General features: G+C 40.3%; 1 protein-coding gene across 1 annotated transcript; it reads left to right on the top strand.

Annotated features, from left to right (window-relative positions):
- Window positions 1-365: 365 nt before the first annotated feature.
- On the top strand, window positions 366-23,321 carry LOC307251089 (zinc finger protein 280D-like; the record flags this gene model as incomplete). Its single annotated transcript, XM_080028408.1, has 27 exons — window positions 366-653; window positions 2,529-2,653; window positions 3,030-3,235; window positions 3,327-3,426; window positions 3,554-3,784; window positions 3,877-3,951; window positions 4,075-4,181; window positions 5,115-5,299; window positions 10,227-10,384; window positions 10,486-10,586; window positions 10,812-10,958; window positions 11,401-11,535; window positions 11,654-11,883; window positions 12,985-13,125; window positions 13,216-13,284; window positions 13,387-13,502; window positions 13,595-13,616; window positions 14,729-15,062; window positions 17,416-17,622; window positions 18,125-18,252; window positions 19,567-19,669; window positions 19,983-20,212; window positions 22,106-22,322; window positions 22,406-22,513; window positions 22,605-22,862; window positions 22,976-23,101; window positions 23,211-23,321. The coding sequence occupies exons 2-27, from the start codon at window positions 2,536-2,538 to the stop codon at window positions 23,319-23,321; spliced, it is 3,963 nt and encodes a 1,320-aa protein (XP_079884534.1). The 5' UTR covers window positions 366-653; window positions 2,529-2,535.
- Window positions 23,322-23,493: the final 172 nt, after the last annotated feature.

Below are 23,493 nucleotides of genomic sequence, written 5' to 3'. Positions count from 1 at the left end.
GAATCTAAAGTATAATGTATTATACTCTTCTGCCACCACTAAGTGGCAGTATAATGTCCTTGTATGTGGACCCCAGGCCCTTTTTAGAGCAAAATTTAGTATTGCGGTCCAGACAGCCCAAAATGTGATGTCCACACAGGTGGACGCCGGGTCCTACGAGGATAAAGAAAGGTTTAGCCACTAGAATCATGATTCTAGGTTATCTAGGAGGCAAGATATTTAAAAGCAAACGTATGAAGGTCGCCATTTTGGAAATCCAAGATGGCTGCCATATGTTTCTTTAGCCTACTAATGGATTCATGCATTTTCTGATTTGTATTTTTATGAAGCCTTCAAAAATATAGTTTTTCAAATCGCCAAACAAATCCAACGACCTTAATTTATGGACATAGTGATCTGCACTATGATGAGTGAACCGACTGTGTGAACTCGCCATAACTCACGTCTTCCTATAGGTCCAGACCAGACACTTGGAGCATTTCCGCCGTCTCGCGGGCTGCAGTTGGGTCATAGTTGGATACTATTGAAGGTTTTTCCTCTCGCGCTGCCTGAGCTGTGCAATATTACCTGTCGTCCTCAGCCGAGGGACAGGGACCGAGGTCGGTCTCTAAAATCGGCTCTGCCCTAAAACCCACAGGCTGGGTGTTAGAGAGGTAGGCTGAAATACACAGAAAATAAACCGTTTCAGTTCAGTCTTTGTCCCAAATATCCACCCCTAGTTGCTGAGGCTAACGTAGCCTATAGCTAATGTTATGATGCGCTGATCGTTAACCGATAACTCTTGCAATGTAACGTTTGAATATGTGTTGATGTGTAATACATAATCTGTGGTACTTAATGGTTTAACCACGTCTTAAACTGCTGAAGAGCAGGAGCATTGGAAATCATCAACGTTGGCTAGTTAGCATTAGCATTACCTTGCTATTGAAAAGGACCAATAATAACATAAGAGAGGCTGATAGCATAGGAGCTAGCTATGTTAACGTACCATTTGCTAATTTCAGGTGAAGGTGCTTAATCTGGTAGGCTATCTCAGTGTATCGAGGCTTGTCAATAGTTGTATTTCCGTTTAGTTCATTTAGTTTTTGATTTTGATTCATCGCATGCCCTTCTCTATCTCCAAAGGGAGATTGCATTGGTCCATCAGTAATAGTAATGCACTCAGATGACTAAAACACACATATTACAAAACAAACAATCAATGGAAATAAGAAAACAAATTACAAATAATAGTTTTACAGAAACAACTATACTAGAAAGAGATAAATACAATTAAATCAAGGTAGAATTATTTAAACTTTAAGGTGAGATTTTTTTTTAATTAAAATTCATAGCCACTCAAAGGAGGAGTCTCCTCTACTGCACATAAGGGAGTCATTCTATATCATGGTTATAGCCATTGGCACCTTCGGTACCGGTCCTAATTACAGTGGAGTCCTATAGGAGCTTCCCACTAAAAACGTTCTGCTGTGTCCGTCCAGTACACTGTGTAGGGGCTGTGTAGTGCTGCAAGTTGTGCAAAACCCTTCTCTCCACAATCAAGTAGGCCAAAATCTGTGAATATCTCCTCACAATCTGCTATCTGTCCATGCTGTGTGTGCTGAAAATAAATCCAGTTAATACAAAGCCTATACTCTGTAAACATGCATGTTTCTAGCTACAGTGGCCCCCCCTTTGTTTACATACTAGTTTATAGATCCTAGGCTGTGTATTAATTAATACCAGATATTTTTTAATTGAACAGTATGAACAAGTAGCGGATCGGGAGGAGATATTAACCGATTTTGACTAAAAGTCATTTTGACTACATCTCTATAATCACTGACTCAGAATATAGTAAACTGTTTGCTAACATGTTGGCCAACTTCTGAGAAGAAAGATATTTGATTTTGTGTCATGCAGATGCTTTATCTTATTCATAAATGTGTAGGAAAGCAATCAGATAGACAGCTTGTGAAATGTTGTATGAAATTGCATTACAGAAATGTGCATCGACAGATTTCACACCTTTTCACACATTTCTGTTTCAATTTAAATTAGGTTATTGTATCAGGGGCTCAGAAAAACCGCCAATCCACAAGATACAGTGCTGAGGAGCCTTTTTCCAAGTAGCTATTATGACCTGTCAGCAGAAAGAGCACAGGTGTTAGTATCATTTATTTGACAGTCAGCAACGACACACAGGTACAGGACTCTAAAACCGATCAGCTACATTAAATGTAGACATCATTATAAACGTGGCTTGTCAAAATGTTTTCTGTGAAAAGGCTTTTTAGCTTAGTTTTCTAAAGCCAGACTCAAAAGAATGCCAATCTCAAGAATCTCAAGTATTCCTCACATACATGTGCAGGGAGCGCAGCAAAATGAAAGTGGCAATGCTTCCAAGATTGTGCAAGAAAACAATAGATGGTAACAAACAACAGTAATATTGATACCAATATCTTTAGAAGCCTGTCAAAATATTAAAACAGGCTACAGGAAGTAGTCTTCAGGTTTGGCTAAATATTGTGTTTTTCTTTCTGTTGCAGCGCCACGATGTCTGAACTTTTTATGGAGTGTGTGGAGGAGGAGCTGGAGCCGTGGCAGAAACAAGCTCCTGAAGTTCACTTGATCGATGATGATGATGATGAGCCCATCTTTGTGGGAGTCCTCTGTATGTCATATCACTCATTATCAACTGCTTATCCAGGGTCCTGTCACGGGGGCAGCAGTTTCAGGCGGGGACCCCCCCCAAAAAATTAAATAATATAATGTTTAGTATGTTTCACAGGCAAAAAGCATTATATAATCATAGAATGACATGTGTGGCGCTGAATCACCTTCTGCTGTGTATCCCAGTGTTCATACTTTATCAACAAATTGATATTTTATATAGCTGTTTTAAAGTGCTGGTAAATGTCTCATCTAATTTCCTTAATTTGTCTTCCAACATGTTGCAACCTCTGCTAAGAGTTTAAGTGTATGTACATGTTAAGACAAAATATCCTATTGAAGTGCTTATTTTGTCCCTTTTTTGTTTGTTCTTGCAGCTAATAACCAAAAAGATGCGAAGCCTAACCCTCCACCTCCTCAGAAGAACAGTGCAGTGAAACAAGAAGTAAAGCGTCCTGCCCCACAGCCGGCCATTGGCCCCTCACCAATAATGCTGCCTCTAAATGTGGCTGGAAATCCTGTGAATACTGCTGCACCCAAGCTGACAACAGTGACTCCACAACCTGTTATGGTCAATAACCAGGTATGTTTGGTATATAAACTATATTTGTAAATAATGTAAAATAAGTGAATTTTGTTACATGCTATATGTGAATTTTGTCCATTTTCTTCAGGGTTTTATCGTTACATCTCCACAGTTGGCAAACAGCAGTGACTTTATTGCTGCTCTTGGGAATCAATACCCTCCTGGGACGTCATTTACAATCATACCAGGTAAACCTAAATATAATATACAGAACATCTTAGGGGTCAACCTTTCCCCTCTCATTAAGGATTTTTCTTTTGTTGTTTCATGCTTGTAATATCCGGTTTTGTCTGAGGAGTTTGTCTTGTTTTTCAGCTGGTCAGCTGGTCAGCAGCAGCTGTTTCAGCACGTCACAGCCAGCCACAGTGTTACCTGGTGTCGTTCACAGGCCTCAGGTGCAACAAATCAGCAACAACATCGTAACACTTTCAAATGTCCAGAGCCCTGCTATGTATGCAACGCAATCTAACCAGCTGCAACTTAACCGCACCTCACAAGCTCCTCAGGCTTTTTCTGTGCCTGTTAAGGCCATTAGCAATAACAGAGGTGATTTTTCTATCTGTTCTTATTACTTCACCTAAACTGCAGATCAATCAGCTGACAGTAACTATAATGTAAATGTATTTTTCTTCATAAAGATCCAGTCTTAGTCAAACGAGTATTGCCACCACAGCAAATGGACAACTCAGTGAAAAGAGTCAAGCTTGATATGGGTAAGTTTATGTTGTTTTTTTCGATACTGCCTTGTGATTTTTTTTTACTGAAAACAAAGGCTAAACCTTTTCTTTGTGCTCATGTAGTTTGTTGATTGTAACATATAATTGGTTTTCCTGTAGCACCGACAAAACCGGTTATCTCATCGGAAAACGGCATCTCGAAGCAAAAGTGTCCAAAGTGTCAAGAAGAGTTCCTTACACAGGAGGCCCTGAGAGGTCATATGGTGGTGAGTATAAATCTTGCACATGAGTGGAAATTAAATAAAACTAAGGGCTTATTGTCTACCCCCAGGAAATTTTGATGTCCCCAAACTAAATGGTTAGTTATATTGTATTTTCAAAAACCATGTATTTTTCCAAATATTATATTTTCTTTCTGGTTTTATCTGTGGGATAGCATTGATAAATCGGATGAGATTGATAAATCATGTCATTTTTGTTCAGGTTTACTAGTGCAGTGCCCGTAGGAAGCAGGTATTAGCTTATGCATGCTTAAATGTAACCTGTCTATGAAAGTGGGACACAGAAACAGATGAATTGGCAGATTGGCAGTGTCACACAGTCATTGAAATGGCTGTGACATCGCTCGTCAATGTCACTTTTGGTCTTTCTGTTATAGTTTTTGCACCATATATAATCCTCTATTGTTTATAGGCAAATCATGTGAAACATTTTGTTATTGGTAATCACAGCTTGAAGGCAGCAGCATTTATTTTTGCAACCAAAATGAAGGGCATTTTTCCATTTTACATAGTCTTTAGCTCATTTAGGTGTTGGTTTCTAAGGGATTTACAACTTTTTGTGGAAACGATAGTGTTTACATTCACCGGTAGCAGAGCTATCCGAGACTTTAAATGGAAACCTCTATTGACACGCTAACTGAAATATGCTCAGGCCGATCTGACTAACAGTCAGAGAGATATGCGAGCCACAGACAGACAGACAGACAGACAGACAGACTTGCTTTATAGATAGATTTCATTTTCGAAACCCTGTACTGACTCAGGTATTTAGTTTTTTTTCTCTCCCTGTATACGTTTTTTTTGTTTGTTTTCCCCATACCTAATTCAGACATCAATTATTTTTTATTAAGTGATTGCTTGTCTGGATCAAACGCCACAAAATTAAGTTGTCTCATTCACGTAAAACCTTTATTTCAGAGCTGCTGTGTAAACGTGGAATGCGTAGCTCCTTCCACTCTGGACAGTGGAAACAAGCGCATCATGCTGGTGTCAGACTTCTACTACGGCCGGTTTGAGGGAGACGGGAAAAAGAAGGAGTCGCAGAAGTCCAACAACACGTTCAAGTGCCAGAGCTGTTTAAAGGTTCTCAAGAACAATATCAGGTATGATCATAATTTTACCTGCCCTCAGTAAAAAATGGGCTAATAATCTATAGTTTCCGCTTACTAAATATACTATGTCAGCAGAAACGATGAAAAACCGCAGCTCTGAGTGTTGTTTTAACATACCTGCAAACTCGTCGCTTTTCGGCGAAAATCGCCGTTTAGAATCAAAATATATGACCCACGTGAATCGTATAGATCCGAAGAGTTTTTGTTTTTGGGAGGGGGGGGGGAGGGGTAGCGGCAGCTGCCAGAGAAGTCAGCCAGCGCTTCCCAGACTGGACTGTGTGGGCGAGTTACCGTAGTGTGAGACAAGGGAATATCGTTATCTTGGCAATAAAACATCTTTGGTAGACGTCATGAGTATTGTCCAATCAGCGTTAAGATCGGGCACAGTAAAGCATCACTGCTGCCGCTGTGTGTTCAGACTTTAGAATTGGCTAAAAGTCTCGATCAAAGCCCTTTTGATAATAAAAAATTAGAGGCTTTGATTAAACACTGTCAATGCTTCAGAGGTTAATGTAACAGCCTACTGAAACAGAAACTATACGGAGGGACGCAGCTCACTGTATTTAGTCGCGCTGCCAGTTTGCCGACATGGCTCTCTGTTAGACTCGAGACATAGAAAAAGATCGCGGAAGCCGTTCCCGTAGACAAAGTTAACGGGCAGGATATCCCCGACTGATTTCATCCATCAAACCACAGAGTTTTTTCTGAGCGGCGTCTCACTCGCTCACTGGGTCTCCCGGGTCCCGGTGATTTTCACCGTCACAGCGATCGACTCGCTGCTTTGCTGGGGCGGAGACTTTGTGTGAAGGTGATTTAACATCACGGTCGTAGACGAATGTTATAACTTTATGCTGCATAGTTTGCACTGCACTGTTGACCCACACAGGACTCTTAAGTGAAGCTGACAGTTTAATGAGCGCACATTGCAGAAATGAAGTGTCTGCAGTGCGCTCACAATCAGAGCCGAACGACAGGCCCCCCCCCCCCCCCCCCCCAATTTATTTTTATTTTTATTTTTTAGTTTGTGTGTTTGATATTAACATCATATTATTATATCATACAAAAAAATGAATACAATGTTTTGATCTAGATAGCCTAGTTAATAGCCCAATAATTTAATCAGTTCATCTGGGAGGTAATCCAAGTTTAACTGATCACGTCACGTTCACGTCCAGTGTGTATTGAGTTTATTTAAAAACATTTGGAAATGGGGCTCAGATGCCCATGCACTGTATAATCTATTTCAGCCTCGTCTGTGGAAAAAAAGATAGCTGGACAACAGAGTTATTCTGCTTCATTCCTCTCACTGCATTTAAACGTATTCATTATATTACAGAGAAATATGTCCCATAAAAGAAAAAGAGCACCAAGCCCAACCCAGAGGACCCTGCATAATATTTTATTTTAAATGAACATTTTAATGGAAAATCCAAGAAGCTTCTAATTCATCCGACCAAGTGTCTCCAAATTATTTGTTCACACAAAATTCCTCAGATTTAGCCTCTTAATTTCCCTCTCAAAGTGCTCCAGATTCATGCATTTCACTTTAAAAAGTTTAAAAAAAATCTCCCGGGGGGGCGTACCCCCGGACCCCCCTAGGAGGGTCAGGATCTCAGCTGGCTATTATTTTCACCCAGCTGGACATTGGAGGCAATAGTGGATAACTCTGGTTGTGTGAATGATATTTAACAATAGCCAATCGTTTGGACAGCGAAAAACACCCGACCCCCCTAGAAGGGACGGGTGTTTGTCACCTTTTTCACCTCCTATGAGTTTGCAGGTCTGTTTAAGCCACGCCTCCCCTACACCTTTCCTCTGGCAGTTTGCCAATCTCTTCGAGGCCAAGCTGCAATCCCTCTGGCTTCCCGGTACCTGTCTGCTGATTCAAGGCCCCCCTAGGACTGAAAAGCTTACTTTCTTCCACTTTAGGGCTCCTGGGGTTCCAATGCACAAGAGGCTTTGGATGACTGTTGGACCTCAGATTTAGGAGTTGCAGTGTGGATTTCATCCTCCCTAAGGTCCCATGAACCAGCTCAGTCCTCAGCATGAGTTTTTTAGGGAACTTACATTAGGGGCGCAACCATTAGTCCATCAACCATCAAATTAATCTACTAATTATCCAAAACTGTTAGTTTGCCTAGAATAGATATAAACCATCCTAATGCTGTCTGTCTTAATTATTATTATTATATTATTATTATTATTATTATTATATTATTATTATCGCTATGCTTAGAACCCGCTCCAGAGTGTGTCCACACATACAGCTCACCCAGGTTAAGGTGTTATAGTGAACTAGTGCAGTGCCCATAGGAAGCAGGTCTGCTGTGTGTGTCCCGCTCGTCACTCATTTCAAGCTTTGGTCGCAGCAAATCAAATCAGAGGGAGGCGGGGTTTAGCCGGAGACTACGGCTGTATCTCGATTCAGGGGTTGCGGTCTACGAAGGCTGCATTTGAAGACCGATTGCGTCATAGCGGCGCGCAAAGGTTGTTCCATTTGCAAGGCTCCTTGCAAGGCTCCTCGTATGCAGCCGTGAAATGCAGCCTTCGTTTCACGGTTTTGAAAGCTGCATCAGATGTATCCTTCGCAGCCCAACATATCCCATGATTCATTGCGTTTTTTTCAGAGATGGCATACAATAAAATAAAAAATAACATAACAGCAACGTGTTGCTCCATCTTCTTAACTTTTATCTTCCTTTCTTTTTTTCTTGTACTTTTTTTTCTTTTCGTCTGGTAGGCAACTTATTTTTCTTTTTTCCTCCGTTGACAAGGCTGTCTCCGTTGGCAGCTATCAGGGTTGCTAGGCAGCACAGGAGCGGCGTGTCGTCACGCAAGGTAACGGCTTGTTACGCAAACCGGAAATGCTCGTAAACGGAGACCTGCGGAGACCGTCCCGTTTAACAATGCTCGTTCGGCCCTGGTTCGGCCTTCGAATCGGCCTTCATAGGCTATAGCCTTCATAGACCGCGAGACCGCGTCCTACCAAGGAGGCGGTCTCTGTAATGGGATACAGGCTACTTCATGCCGCTTCATGCCCATCGTTACTGTGACCTTCAGTGTATTCAGTGCATGTATTCGCCGCCAGCATGATATAAATATGATAACTTCTACATATTTGGTCCAAAACTTCATAATCAATCAAGGATGCACACCAAACGCAATTTCCGTAAGCTCAGGCCGATCTGACTAACAGTGAGAGAGATATGCGAGTCACACACAGACGGACAGACAGACGTTTCTTGCTTTATAGATAGATGTGTTAAAGGACCTCTTGTCTGCAGTGCACCGTTGTTGCTGTGTTAACCGCTATGTGAGAATGGCAAGATAAGAGTAAGTGAAGGTTTTCACGATTTGGGACAGTCTATGGAAAATTATGAATTTGTTCCCATCAATAAATAGAGCTGGATCCAGTTGTAATATTTGCAGAGAAATTGAGACATTGCTGTGTGCTGATTGCAAATAGCAGCACCCGCATGTCAGTACAAGGTGAATCTGATTTACTTACAGACTTTCAGGCAAGAACCGTATTGTTCGTTTTGCACATATCATAAATCTGATGGTTATTTTTCTTGTGCATTTATTTTGTTTGCATAGTAAGAATATCTCTACCCACAGATAAGTGAATGAGGCCCATTGAGTGTCCTGTAAAAAAACCGACTACAATACAGAAATGAATTCACTCTCACAGTGGAGTCTGGGATTTGAAGGACTTGCTGAAGAGATATCTGTCCAGTTCCAATAAAGAAAGCGAGAACGCCCTCACTGCAGTGTTCTTCTCAAATGGAGTCAGTATCGCGCCTTTTTCCCCGTGGGCCCAAAGATGAAAAATTACTTTGAGTTTAGGTGGCGTAAGAACAGCTCCTTTGATTAAATAACTTTGCTTCCGAACATTGCAAAAAAAAGCTTCTGTAAGCTGCTTTTAATGGGGAAACACATTTGTACTGCAACTATACTCTCGCAGTGAAAGTCATAGTTCACCCACATAAAAAATTCTATTAGGGGAGCTGAGGTAGCAGAATACACCGGTTGAAAAATGGACCATGTCTCGTCAGGGCAGCAGTAGAAGGGAGCGGTGGAGCGCTACATCATTAGGCAGAACAAAAATCTATGTTTAATTGCTGATATTATAATGGCTATTATGCATGCTTAGAAAGTGAGGTGCAGGGAGAGTATCTCATTTATCTTTAAGGCCTACTGGGACCATGACCATGGCCACTGAATGTTCGCAAGCCATGAATATTATTATCTTTCCCCACAGCTTGACATTTTTTTTAATGCGTTTATGTACTTTTATATAAGAAACCACATTTTCTTCAAATAACTGCAAATCTCCTGCATATGTGGATTATGGTCCCAGAGTTAAAAAATTTTTTGTGTTTGCGTTTTTCATTTGTCAGGCACGTTTTTTATTGGGAGAGTAAAACGGTTTACAGCCAGACAGTACTGTAGGATCACTGTCACATCGTTACATCAGCCGCTGTTCAATGTAAAAACAGATTCCTCCACCTTTCGCTTTGCTATAAGGCTGTGTGTCAACGACCGCTCAATGGAGTTGGAACCCAGTTTGCTGTAGTGCGAAGTTCGGTAAAGATCCAAACAGCCTTGTAGAAGGGTTAATGTAACCACTGCTATTTTGTTTTCTCTTAAATGTACATATTTAGGAATAGTTTTTGCTCCAAATCCCATAAAGTTGTGACTCATCCAACTGTTTTATGTTATTTTATTGTTTTCTGCTACAATAAAAAAAATTAAAAATTCTTATAGAAAATTAAGTTAACAGCCCCATTCTAATTGGTGGTTTTGGTCTTTAGTGTCCCATTTATAAATGTCGTACAGTCTGCTGTGATGCACTGAAGTGTCGTGTGTGTCTGTCTGTCTGTGTGTGTGTGTGTGTGTGTCTGACTGACTCCTTCAGGTTCATGAACCATATGAAGCACCACCTGGAGCTGGAGAAGCAGAACAGTGAGACCTGGGAAAGCTACACGACCTGCCAGCACTGCTACCGACAATACATGACTCCATTCCAGCTGCAGTGCCACATCGAGAGCGCCCACAGCCCCATCGAATCCTCCAGTATGACACCACTGTCTTCACAGCTCATTCTGAAACATGACAGTTTGGTCACACACTGAGTGGCCATTTTTGATTTTATTTTCCTTACTTTTCTTTTTCAGCCAATTGCAAGATATGTGAGCTGGCATTTGAGTCAGAGCAGGTTCTCCTGGAGCACATGAAGAGCAACCACAAGCCTGGGGAAATGCCTTACGTGTGCCAGGTGTGTCCCTTCATACTGAGTTCTTGTTTTTGGAATAGGAAATGTATTCATTCCGAAAAAAAATTAATTATCAAAGTGGACAGACATTAAAACATTTGTTTTAATATTTACAAACAATGAAAAGGATGAATCAAAATAAACTGCCCAAAACGTTGTTTACATGTTCAACCTGTTTGCTTCAATGAAAACATTCCCTAATAATCAAATTCTGCTTTTATTCCACAGGTCTGCAATTACAGATCGTCTTTCTTCTTAGATGTCGAGACCCATTTCCGAACTGTTCATGAAAACACAAAAGACCTGCTATGTCCGTTCTGTCTCAAAGTCCTGAGAAGCAGTCATATGTTCATGCAACACTACATGAAACATCAGGTACGTTTCCACATTTTATCCGTTGTTGTAAAGCTTTTCTAAAACTGTCAATTTAAATAGACTTGGAATCCTGACTGATGCCGAGCGAATTGTTTTACTGATGCAGTTCAATCTGGAGATGGTAAAAAGTTTTTGCAAAAGTTTAAACACACTTTGTACCATTGGCTTCAACTCCAAGGTTGGATTGATTTGGTTGTCTACTGAGCACCTTAGTGTAATACATAAAAAGCTGACAATAACACCGGCTTCTCTTCACCTGCCTTAAAGGAGCCATAAACATGGTGCAGTTGGAACCAAACAAAATTAATAGCCAATCTATTAATAGAAATTAAAGTAGTTTCTTCCATACTCGTTATATTCTTTCTGTGAATCCAAATGAAACATCTCTGCAATTAGCTTCCAGTCGCTCCACTAATTAATCATGTTGTTTTTTCTGTTTCAGAAAAAGGGGATCCATCGCTGTGGAAAGTGCAGACTGAATTTCCTCAGCTACAAGGAGAAAGTGGAGCACAAGACTCAAGTCCACAAGACTTTCAGAAAACCCAAAGCCCTGGAGGGTCTTCCCCCGGGAACAAAGGTTTGACCTTGTCATAACTAAATCAGTGTGACGTTCATGTAAGACCTTCATTTTTCAACTATTCTTAGATTATTACGAATTTAATTCAACGTCAATGCATACTGTGTCCTGTTCCCAGGTGACCATTCGAGCTTCTCTGGCTGGAAAGACGCCCACGTCGTTAAACAGCCATTCTAAATCAGGCTATCTCGTCAGTCCAGAAAGTCAGAAAGATCAAGCCAAACCACCAGCCAGTGTTTCCAAGTCTAAATCAAACGCCACTGGAGCAGGGAAAGCAAAGATGACTCAGAGCAAGAAGCAAGGAGGACGGCTTACCACCAAGCACAATTTGGCGCTCAGGAATCTCAGGTTATTTTTTTTATTTTTTTTCACGCAGCAGAGAAAGACACTGCAGCAATAATTCATTTTATATTTATAAACAAATCGGATTCCTTCGCTATTCCAGACTGATAATTTGGATGGCAATTGAAAATCAACTTTGTGTCTGTACTTTGGAACTTAATGGGTGCTAAATGCTTTTTGTGGTTTTTGTGCAAACAGCACTTGTTTTGCATCTGAAAGGGGTACTCCACTGATTTTACGCATCATAGTCTGTTTAAAAGTCTTTGTTAATAATACTACATATGTTAAAAGGTACTGTTTTTAAGAAGCAGTCAACATAGGTTAAGTTAATGGGTAAGCATTTAATGGCAGATGTACCAATGTAACTTAAATGTTCTGCTTTCTTTTATGAATGAAACTTTACACTGTGATCTTCAGTAATGTGGAGATCCTTTATCCCAGTGAACGGAATTAGTCCTTAAAAGCGCATGTGCTAAGTTAAACTGCCCCAATTCTTTAACTCTTGGAATATTCATCTTTTGGGCCCCCTGATTCATCCAAGATCCACCCCTACCACTAATTCAGAGCCCCGCAGTTTTTGGTATTAAGGACAGAATGGGAGAATATTAATAGACGTTATTAAAGCCAAGCAGTACACAAAGTAAGTAGCTTATTGTGTTTTCAATGAATTTTCCAGACACTCTCCATAAGGCTGGCTAAAAATAATGTGGTGTGCTGTGTACCCGATAAAGTGGGATTTCTTTCTTTCAAAAACAATGGCTAATTGGGCAATGTAGTCAAAGACAAAGCGCTGGCACATCAGATGAGACATAAGATAATGTAGTGGTGTAATAGAAGAGTTCAGGGCAGGCGAGTAGAATAATACCTGCTAATAATGAAGAACCTACTGGAGTCTCAGCAGACACAACAGGTAGTCCGTTTAGTTTGGTGTATCTGCTATAACAAACAAGCTCTTATCGGTACAGTTAAAATAAATAAAATCTCGACAGCAAAAACATTATCCTTTGCATTATCTAAAAATCTGACTTGAGGAGAAATTCTTTTCAATGACTAGATATCATTCTCTTCACCGTATAATGAAACCTTTGTTTTTTTCTTAATTCCCAGACATAACGGAGGCCATTACACGTGCATCGAGTGCAACACACAAGTCAACGACTTTTTTTCTCATTTCCCAATGTTTTCAAACTGTGGTGCTTGCAAATATCGGACAAGTTGCAAAGTTGCCATTGGGAATCATATGATTAAGTAAGTAGACATTTGAATTGAATTCGTATGTGTGACACTATATTAGACCCAGTTGTCGTGTGTGATAAATCTGTCCTCGTCTTTTGTTAGATTTCACAGCACCATAACCAAAAACAGATTTTTGAAGATGGATCTGAAGAAAAACTCATCTGCATTAAAGTAACAACTCCTCATAAATTATATTTTGCACAACATTAAAATCAGAGTTTGTGTTTGAAATTCAACACAACCTTATATTGTTGTTTTGTTGTTATTCCCCAGATTGAGACTAGTCTGTCTCAACTGTAACCTCCTGGTGAACGCATCAGGTGCAGACCGGATGACTAAACATTTAACCGACAGACCAGATCACACATGCAAAGTCATTCAGGAGAAAGGTATGTCGTTTTTCTTGCATGTAACAACCGTCAGTGCTACGTCTTGTGTTACAAGTTTCTTGAATAGGTTGTCTCGTTTTTTTGACCCACAGATATGAAAGCCAAAGATCAAGTGTGAGTAGTAACTATTCACTCCGACATTACATCCTGTCATTCGTCTGTATTCTATCTATTTAAAACACTTGACTATGTACAAAGAACATTTTCTATGTTATTACAGTTAAACTGTAATACAAGTCCATGTTCTTTTTCTGCTATAGCTACAAATGTGTCCTGTATTCTCAATTTTAAGTCAAAATCACAAAACAAATACATACAGTCATGCCCGAAATTATTCATACCCCTGGCGAATTTTGACTTAAAGTTACTTTTATTCAACCAGCAAGTTTTTTTCTTGATTGGAAATTACACAGGCTTCTCCCAGAAGATAAGAAGACGAAGTACAAGAGTCAATAGTATATATAAAAAGAGCAATGTATCAATATTCCCAACATCATCATCAGGCAGTTGAAACTTGGCCTTGGGCACTCGTGGAAATTTCAGCAGGACAACGACCCAAAACACACAGCAATAGTGGTGAAGAAATGGTTAGGGGACAAACACATTAACGTTTTACAGTAGCCCAGCCAGTCCTGACTTGAATTCAATTGAGAATCTGTGGAGGGAGCTAATGATCACTGGGTGATGGCAGTGAGACCCTCCAAACTGAAAGAGTTGGAGCTCATTGCTAAAGATGAATGGGCAAAAATACTAGTGGAGACATGCAAAAAGCTGGTCAGCAATTATAGGAAGTGTTTGATTGCTGTAATAGCCAATAAGGGCTTTTTCTATTGATTATTGAGAAGGGTATGATTAATTTTGTACATGCCACTTTTTGTTCAAATGTAAATAAAAGCTGAAAAATATTTTTTTCCCCAATGATGCCTCTTGTACTTCGTCTTATTATCTTCTGGGAGAGGCCTGTGTCATTTACAATCAAGAAAAAACTTGCTGGTTGAATAAAAGTAACTTTAAGTCAAAATTTGCCAGGGGTATGAATAATTTCGGGCATGACTATTTATGTTTTACACACATTGGTTTAATTTTAAACTATATTTTCATGAAGTATGGCATATTTATCAAATATTCAGTACTGCTTCCAAACATTATTTTATTATTTGTTTGTTGGCTGATGAAAGCACATAATTAAATGCTGCATGTGATGTTGTCCTCTTGCTTTCGTGCAGGCATCTCGCCCTGAGGCAGTCAGATAAAGTCTTGAACGTCTTGGCACCGGTGCCGACTGTAAAACCCAAGGAAATGGACCTGAGCCTCTTTGAAAGTGTCGCCCTCGCAGCTGTCGAGCAAACACAATCAGAACCGATGTTAACAGATGATCGGGAAAGGGGATCCACGGAAATAAGCGTGGTGGAAAGTTCTTCTGAGCAACTATCAGAGCAGACCTTGGTAACTGCTTCTTCGCCTTCCTGTACGCCAGAATGCGTTTTTGATCTAAACTCAGAAACCGGCGAGTTCAGAGACCAGCTCCCTGAGCCCGAGACCAGGGAACAACAAGAAACTAAATCAGAATGAACCTGTACATCAACTATGACACATGAGGAGACTGCACAGCTATGGATTTTAAGATTACTGCTTCATCAACCAGACCTCAGCATCGTTCCTTTTATAAATATCAAACTTGATGATGTTGCTGGTGTTTATTACTTATCCTGTGAAGAAGAAGAAGCAACATTTAGTCCACTCTTCTGTCAAATTTCTGTTACCTAAATAGATTTTTGCATTCATGAATAAAAAAACATCTTCCTTTCACCCTTATATGTTTGTATGGATCTTGATTTGGCTTTGCTTTGATTTGTTTGGGTCCCTAGGTCACCAACATTGTTTTTTTTTGTGGTTTGCCCTTATTGTATTATATTTTGAGAAATGATTTCTTTAGCTGCACATATTCTATTTAATTTGAGGTTCCTACTGCAAAAGCATACTCTATCACTGAATGTATGCGTTGTTTACAGAAAAAAAATCCTGTTTTTTTGGCAGAAATAGTTGATTCTGTGGTGCAGGTTTATTGTTACCAGCTGGTTTTGAACATTTATCCAAAAACTCACAAAGTTGCTTTAAACCATTAAACAATATTGCAGTAGGTTGGTAGGATCACGACAGCTTTGTGAGTAGTGTGGCATAGATACAAAAAAGTGGAAGGTGGTATTGGATGGAAAACTAGTTAACAACATGATGTATACTGCCTTACTCAAGTAGATTTTATTGTTACTTTTAGCTGTGTTGAAAGTGTCAGTTCGTAAAAGAAATGTGTAAACGTTAGCTTGGTGGAGGTCAGGACACTCAAACTCCAGTATCTGTCATTGATTCTTATGTCCCAGCTGCTGGTTGATTAAGTTTTTTTTTTTAGGTGTGGGACTATTATATACCATTGGATTGTTTTTCTTTTTCTTACTTTACTTGAAAGATTATTGCTCATTTTGTAGTTTTTTAAGGCACATCTGTTGTAAATACACTCTGTGGAGGCACACCAGTACTGTAAATGCATCTATGTCTATGAGGGCACTGTACATGTCGCTGCTTTAAGTCTGCTTTTGAATACATTCCTTTCTCAGAGAGCAATTAACCACTGGGTTTGGATGTTGTTTCTGTTATGTAAATAAATCTTAACTAAACAGGTTGCAGTGTTGTTTCTCTAAATGTTGCTATTGTAAGGTTTATCATTTCGGAAATTACCTTTGTGACTAAATAGAACCACATGAACAAGACATTACAATTAAAGCTGGGGTGGAGGATATGGGGAGAAAATGGCAGTTGGGATAGATATTTGAATTCAAATACCTCAACCGCTCCACTTGTTCTCTTTGGTCCCTCCCTGACACACTACACCAACAAAGTTGTGCCAAAGTGAATGGACAGTCCCAACAGCCAATAAGAACAGAGAATCGGAGCCTTGCTCTGATTGGATTGGTCAAAGTGTACAGCTCATGTTAACTTTGACCAATCAGAAATCTTGTACCCCAGCTTTAAGGACAAACATTTAGCAGGAAAGTGATCCATCAACATCACCAATAATATGTTAATTCTGACTTTTTGGACTGTGGAGAGCTCTGATAAGATAACAATAGGCTTTATATTCCTGACACATGCAGTCTACTTTGTTTCTACCCCTGGCTCTTTCCATATTCTGTTAAAGCTGGGGTATATGATTTCTGATTGGTCAAAGTGAACATGAGCGGTACACTTTGACCAATCAGAACGAGGCTCCGATTCTTTGAAAAAAAAAAATCCGATTCTCTGTTCTTATTGGCTGTTGGGACTGTCCATTCACTTTGGCACCGACATCGTTGGTGTAGTAGAGCGTGGAGGGACCATAGGGGAGGGACCAAAGAGAACAAGTTGAGTGGTTGAGGTATTTGGATTCGAATCTCTATCCCAACTGCTATTTTCTCCCCAAATCATATACCCCAGCTTTAAATAAAGCAATTTTACATTAACAATATAGATGTAAAGAGTTGAAATAAAAGACAATTGTGAGATGTGAGGAAGACTTGAATTTCCCGGACCTGACGTCACTCTCCACGTTGATTTTGATTGGCTGACCGTGCGTACATGCGGCGTTCCCAAGACAACACCTAACAACCGGGGATAGCCCTCAACACCTCAGATTAGCTACGGATAAATAGTCACTTTTGTGGAAACTAGGGTCAAGTTAAAGTTATCTATAGCCTAGAAATGAATTAACGAGCTAAGAGCAGCTGATTTAAGAAGGTGGGAATCGACGGAAAGCACGGAAACATGGTAAATCTCTCGAGTTGACAGTAGCTTGCTACAAACAGAGCCGCTAAGTTACCCAACTGTTTATTTTGTGCAGTATGTTCAGTGTTCTTCTGTTGTGTCTTTTCCACGGGGACAGAGTCGTAACTGGTACAACCAGCAGCAGAGGCTGATGACTCAGCGGCAGAGTCAGGAGCAGCACAGGCAGCAGGAGGCCCAACGCGTGGACAGAGAGCGGCAGAAACAGGCCAGTCTGCGGGGTGAAGAGAGCTTCGAGAAGCGGCGACATATGAGACAGGTGCAGGAGGAGCTCAGGGAGAAGCAGATGGAGAGCACTCTGCTGAAGGTAGGCCTATTGTGTTTCTTTCTGTTGTGCAGGAATATAGATAGATAGATAGATAGATAGATAGATAGATAGATAGATAGATAGATAGATAGATAGATAGATAGATAGATAGATAGATAGATAGATAGATAGATATGACAAGCCAATATCCTGGTATGCAAATAAAATATGTGTAATGATGATGGTAAAACGGCCTCTTGTTGTAGTACTGCTATAGTAAAGCCAAAATGAAAAGGCGTTTAATGAATAATAATGCATTCAGAATCTTGTCCACCTCCCAAGATGGGCAGGTAAAAGTCATATGTTTGTGACAAATAGTATTCCCAAGTCTAAATGTATCAACGGTTGGTTCATTTATTTATGTTTATCTGTAATTGCCATAAACATGTTAAATCCATGACTCATCAGTGAATAAAGATCCAAACGTATTGCAAAAGGCATTGCTTTACACGACACTATGCTGCATTAACAAGGAATTAACTATGACAAATATGACTCACAGGCAGAGGAGGATAGAATAAGCAGAGAAAAGCAACTTGAACAAGAGGAGAGACTGTCTAAAGAGCTGGCCCGCATCAACCATGAGACGCAAAGAGAAGAGAAAATGAGGCAGCATATTAAAGAAAACAGGTACGCACACTGACTTCATCGCTGTAAATTCTGTCAATATGCAAATGCAGTAATTTTTACTTTTGAGTCGTATTTCTTTGCTTTTGCATCTTCCCTATATTAAGTATGTAACTATATTTACGTAACTTATTGTTATCCATCATAGTTCTTCTTCTTACTTCTTATTTCTAAATTTCTCACACAGATGTACTTTAGGGTGCTCTACAAAAAAGCCTCTGGGACCATATAAGTCCGCCTGGGAATATTTTGCGCTTATTAGCATAAACTGAAAAACATGGTTTTAACCACAACTTTCTAAATTTTTACTGTAGCAACACAACATTTCTCACGAAGACTCTGGGAACTAATATACACATGTCCGTTAAATATTAGTAGGATAGCTTGAAAAACATGGCCGCCATTGACCAAAACGTGTATGAAGGGGTGGTGGAGCTTATTAGCAAATTGGCCATAACTCATTGACCATAGGTCCTATCAGGGCCGTCGGACTGCGGGTACAAGTTTAATTCTTATTTTTTTTTTTTTAACAAGCTCAATATAGGCCCCCGATCAATGCCATTCCAAAAAAAGAGATAATTGACTGGCTCATGATAGCCCCCTGACCCTTGCAAGGAGATCAGGGGCCTATCATAAGCCAGTAAATGTTTTGGTTATTTTTTAAATAACATTATTCAGTGCCTTAGTTTTCTTCTAAAAGTGCACCAGATTGATGAATTTTACTGTCAAAGGTCCACATTTTTCTTCCCCCTAGACCCCCCTAGAAGGTCCAGGGTCCCCAACACAGTCTCCCAAATTCCTCTGACAAACACTGTATGTGTGTATGGTTATTAAACGTCATTAGACCAGGGGGTGTGTTTATGTACAAGTAACGATTTGGTCATTCATCAATGGTGCTCTACAATAAAGCCTCTTGGACCATTCGGGTCAGCCAATATTTTATTTTCTTCCGTGATTTGCATGACCTGAAATACAGTCAAGTGCCATCTACTTTATTGATTTCCAACCTATCATCACCAAATTGTATACACAGCCTTTGGAGACCGACATACACACGTGTATAAAGTTTTAGAGAGATAGCTCAAAAAAACTTGGCCGCCATTGACCAAAACGTCTTCGCGAGAGTTGGACATTTGCTGCTGATATGCCACGACATACTGTTCGATCGGCCCCAACTTGGGACTCGTCTTCAGAAAGCGTTTCCAGCCGGCCAGACAGTGGGGCCCCGAGGATGCGGGGCTGGCGGTTGGCGCAGGGGGGGCCCATACTTTTAAAATCTCTGTGGGATTTTTTCTAGTTACTGTATATTATTTTCAGCATGGAGCTCAGAGAGTTGGAGTCGAAGCTGAAGTCTGCGTATCTAAATAAGGAACGAGCTGCACAGATTGCAGAGCAGGAAGCCATGAGGTTTGAGACATTGGTAAGCATTGTCCTCAATCATTAACTAACAATTATGAACCGCTGGTCAGAAAAGATTAATTCTGTTCTTCAAAATATCTAACTTTAAATAGCTTATTGTGCTTTATTTCACAAAATAGCCACCATGCAGAGATCCAAAGTTATTAAATATAGAAAATGCACTGAGAAACTTAACATTGTGTACAGTTTTATGCATCATCTGACTATGGACCCCGGAAACTTTAATTTCAAATGGAAATTCTAAATAGATAATATTCCTGAAACCTACAGACCATAGTATGCTGTGTATGTGGCTTTTGTCTGACTCTGATCAGCGTGAGGATGCAGACTATGGTCGCAAGATGAAACGGGAACAAGAGCGAACATCCGCCGAGCAGCAGATCCTGGATCAGAAACACCAGGAGGAGTTGGCGCAGTATCAGAGAGATTTGCATCAGCAGCTGATGGAGAAGGAGCACCAGAGACAAGAGGCCTACGAAGGTTTCCTCAAAGAGAAGCTCTTGGTGGACGAGATAGTCAGGAAGATTTATGAAGAGGATCAAATGTGAGTCCCGAATCACATTAATTTTTATTTTTTTGTTAGGATTTTCTTTTTGCAATTTCAAGGTTTTATTGACGTGCAGAGGGACAGAGATGAAAGTGGGGGGGGGGGGGCTGATTTGAATCCAGCATGATCATACTAGCCTGTCAAATTCAAGAAACTACAGTTGTTCATTCATAGAATGTTACCAATCCGGGGCTCACTGAATTTACTTGTACAATTAACATTGTACATACTTTTATTTTCCTGCGACAACTATTTTCCTCATGAAAACATTTGGTGGTGTTTTGTTGTCAAAATCAGTAAGGGAGAGTGGGTTGAGTTGTGCCAGCAGGGAAGTAGTAAAACCCCTATTTCTAGAAAACCATAAAAGAAATTGGAAATGTGACCACATATTTAAGAAGAGCCATCCATTTGACTCATCCTGTAAAGAAGGGAGACACGTGGAATAAAATAAAAGCACATTTTAAAAAATGTGTTTTGCCTTCCAAGTAAAATTTCTATAATCAATGTTTTTTGATTATTGTGTCTGAACAATTATAGACACGTTTGAAAACATTTGACACATGTTTTAGTGCTTTAGTATGCTACACCTTGAGTCTATATACAGTTAGCACAATGTCAGCCCTAAACTGCTGCATCATGCTAATTATCCAAAATTCTGGGGTTGGGGTGATTTGTGCCAAAGGGCCTGGGTGAGTTAAAAGTAAGTAAGTAAGTAAAATGTATTTATAAAGGCACATTTATAACAATTTGTACTGTCCAAAGTGCTGTACATAGTGCATTCAGTAGGTAAACAATGAAGGTAAAATGACAAAAATAAAAGACATAAAGCCCATACATCCACATATAAACAAAGATAATAGTAGTGCTGAGGTAAGATAGTTAATGGAGAAAAAGCCAGGGTGTACAGATGGGTTTTGAGCCTTGATTTAAAAGGTAGAAATGGAGGGGGAATCATGTATGTCAGGTGGCAATTGGTTTGGCAAGCATGGAGCAGCTACTGCGAAGTACATTTCTGAGAGTTGTGCCAGTGGCATGGCTGTATAAGCTGGCCACCATAAAAAAAGTGATTGTCTACAGTAGCTCAGAAGAGACTGACATCTCCATTCCACTTAACAACACCACTGATGAGAGTTCAGATGGCCAGAAAGATGATGATGGTGACTTTGTCATTGTGAGCTTTGCAGGTAAAACCACCTAGATCTGCTAGGCCTTGTTGAAGAAAATTGACCTTCAATCTTTGTAAAATATTTACTTTAAATACACCTTAAATGAGTAATTGTCTAATGGATTTGGCATTACAGTTTATGAGATATATATCAATGGCACAATTTGCCCCATGGTATTCTCTCCAAAGGCACAACTCACCCTGCACCGGGGGCAAGTTGTACCACTAGACATCTTTTTTTTCCGAAAGCTATATTTCTAAAACAGTTTATTTCAGATCCAAAGTTATTGTTGCCTGGGATGCACCACATCCTGAAATATACGTACATATTTTAGTTGGAGACATTACTGTCAACGCCTCACTTTAAAGTCACTTTGAGTAAACAGTGGCACAGCTCCCCCCACTCTCCCCTATATGTCCTCATGTCCATACTGGGTATGCGCTGAAAAAAAATTAAATGTTAATACACAGCCTCAGCTCTGTAAACTGGTATGTAAACAAATGGCATGCCAACAAGAGGCCAACAGTAGTTAGCAACAGGCCTGTTTACAGAGCCTGGGTTGTGTATTTACGCTGGATTTATTTTTCAGGGCACAGACACTACGGACAGGTAGTGGATCGCGATGTTCACTGATTTTGACCACAAAATGAATTTGACAACAAGCGTTCTCAAGAGTCGCTGACCCGACCTTTAAGGTTTTTAAGAACAATGTTGATTCTTGTAGGGAGCGACAGCTGAAAATGGAGAAGGTCAAAGCCACTCAGCAGCACATTGATGAATTCAAGAGGCAGCAGGCCGAGTGGAGACGCATGGAGCAAGAGCAGATGGAGGCCGAGAACAGGCGCATCTTGGAGTTTGCGAGCAATCAGCAGCACATGGAGCAGGACAGAATGGCCAAAGTCAGAGAGAGGGAAGCAGCAAAGGAGCAGTTGCATAAACAAGTTGAGAAAACTTCTGAAATCTGTTTATTCGATGACACCCCTACATTTGGCACCAAATATGACCGCTCTCTGTTGTCCTCCAGCTGTCTGAGAAGATTGAAGCTGAGAGGCAGCAGCGTGAGGAGATGGAGCGAGTCCGCGAGGAGCTTTGTCTGGAAGAACAAGAGGAGGCTACCAGGCAGAAAGAACTCGTATGTAACATTGCTTTACTGTCTTCACCTTTCAAACATCTGTGCCAAAGTCTTAAAAATCTGACAATTTTTCAAAACCCTTGTCTAACAGGACGAGATGGAGAAGAAAATCCGAGAGCGACTGATGATGCAGCAGATCTGCCAGCAGCAGACGGCTTTCAAAGAGATACAGAAGCAGGCAGAGAGAGAAGAGGAGGAGGCCTTCAGGAAGGTCATGATGGCCAAGTTTGCAGAGGATGATCGCATAGAGCAGATGAACGCCCAGAAACGACGCATGAAGCAACTTGAGCACAGGCGCGATGTGGAGAAACTGATAGAGGACAGAAAACAGCGGCATAAGGCAGACATGGTAAAAATAAATTTCTGTGTGCATTTCTGTGTCAAGAATAAGTGTCATCTTTAGTTGTAATGTCAGATCTGAATTGTGCTGCTTTGATGGTAACATTGATCTCTATTTTAAAGGAACTGGAGGTTCAAGAAAGAACGGCTGAGAAGCAGAGGGAGGCCATACGTAGACAGATAGTTGAAGAAGAGAGGCAGCGACTTCTTAAACACCACGCGACAAAACTCCTTGGATATCTTCCAAAGGTACGAGTCTTGGCAGTGTATGAGACATAACATTACATGATTTAACACAGCTTCATATCTTCTGTAGATAGATCCAGTGTGTGTGATCGCGAGTGCTTTTATTTTTCAGGGCTTGCTCCGTGAAGATGACCTGGAGCATTTTGATGAAGAATTCAGGAAACACTTTAAGTCACGTCAGGAAAATGTATTCTCTGAAGACGGCTGGGAAGGCGAGGATTAATGCTTTCACCTGAAATGTAACTGCTATGCCACTAGAGGGCAGTGTGCAACGTAACATTCAACAAAGTAGCAATTTCAGTGACCATAGTGTTCTCTATCTCTCAGTATTCAAAACAGCACTCGTTAAGCATTAAGTACCGACAACAGGATTCAGAGAGGTATTTTTTATTAGG

This window comes from Ammodytes marinus, assembly GCF_949987685.1.
Source record: "Ammodytes marinus genome assembly, chromosome: 1".
NCBI lineage: Eukaryota > Metazoa > Chordata > Actinopteri > Uranoscopiformes > Ammodytidae > Ammodytes > Ammodytes marinus.
Note: the sequence above shows the minus strand (reverse complement) of the source record. Positions and strands in the feature narration are given on the sequence as shown.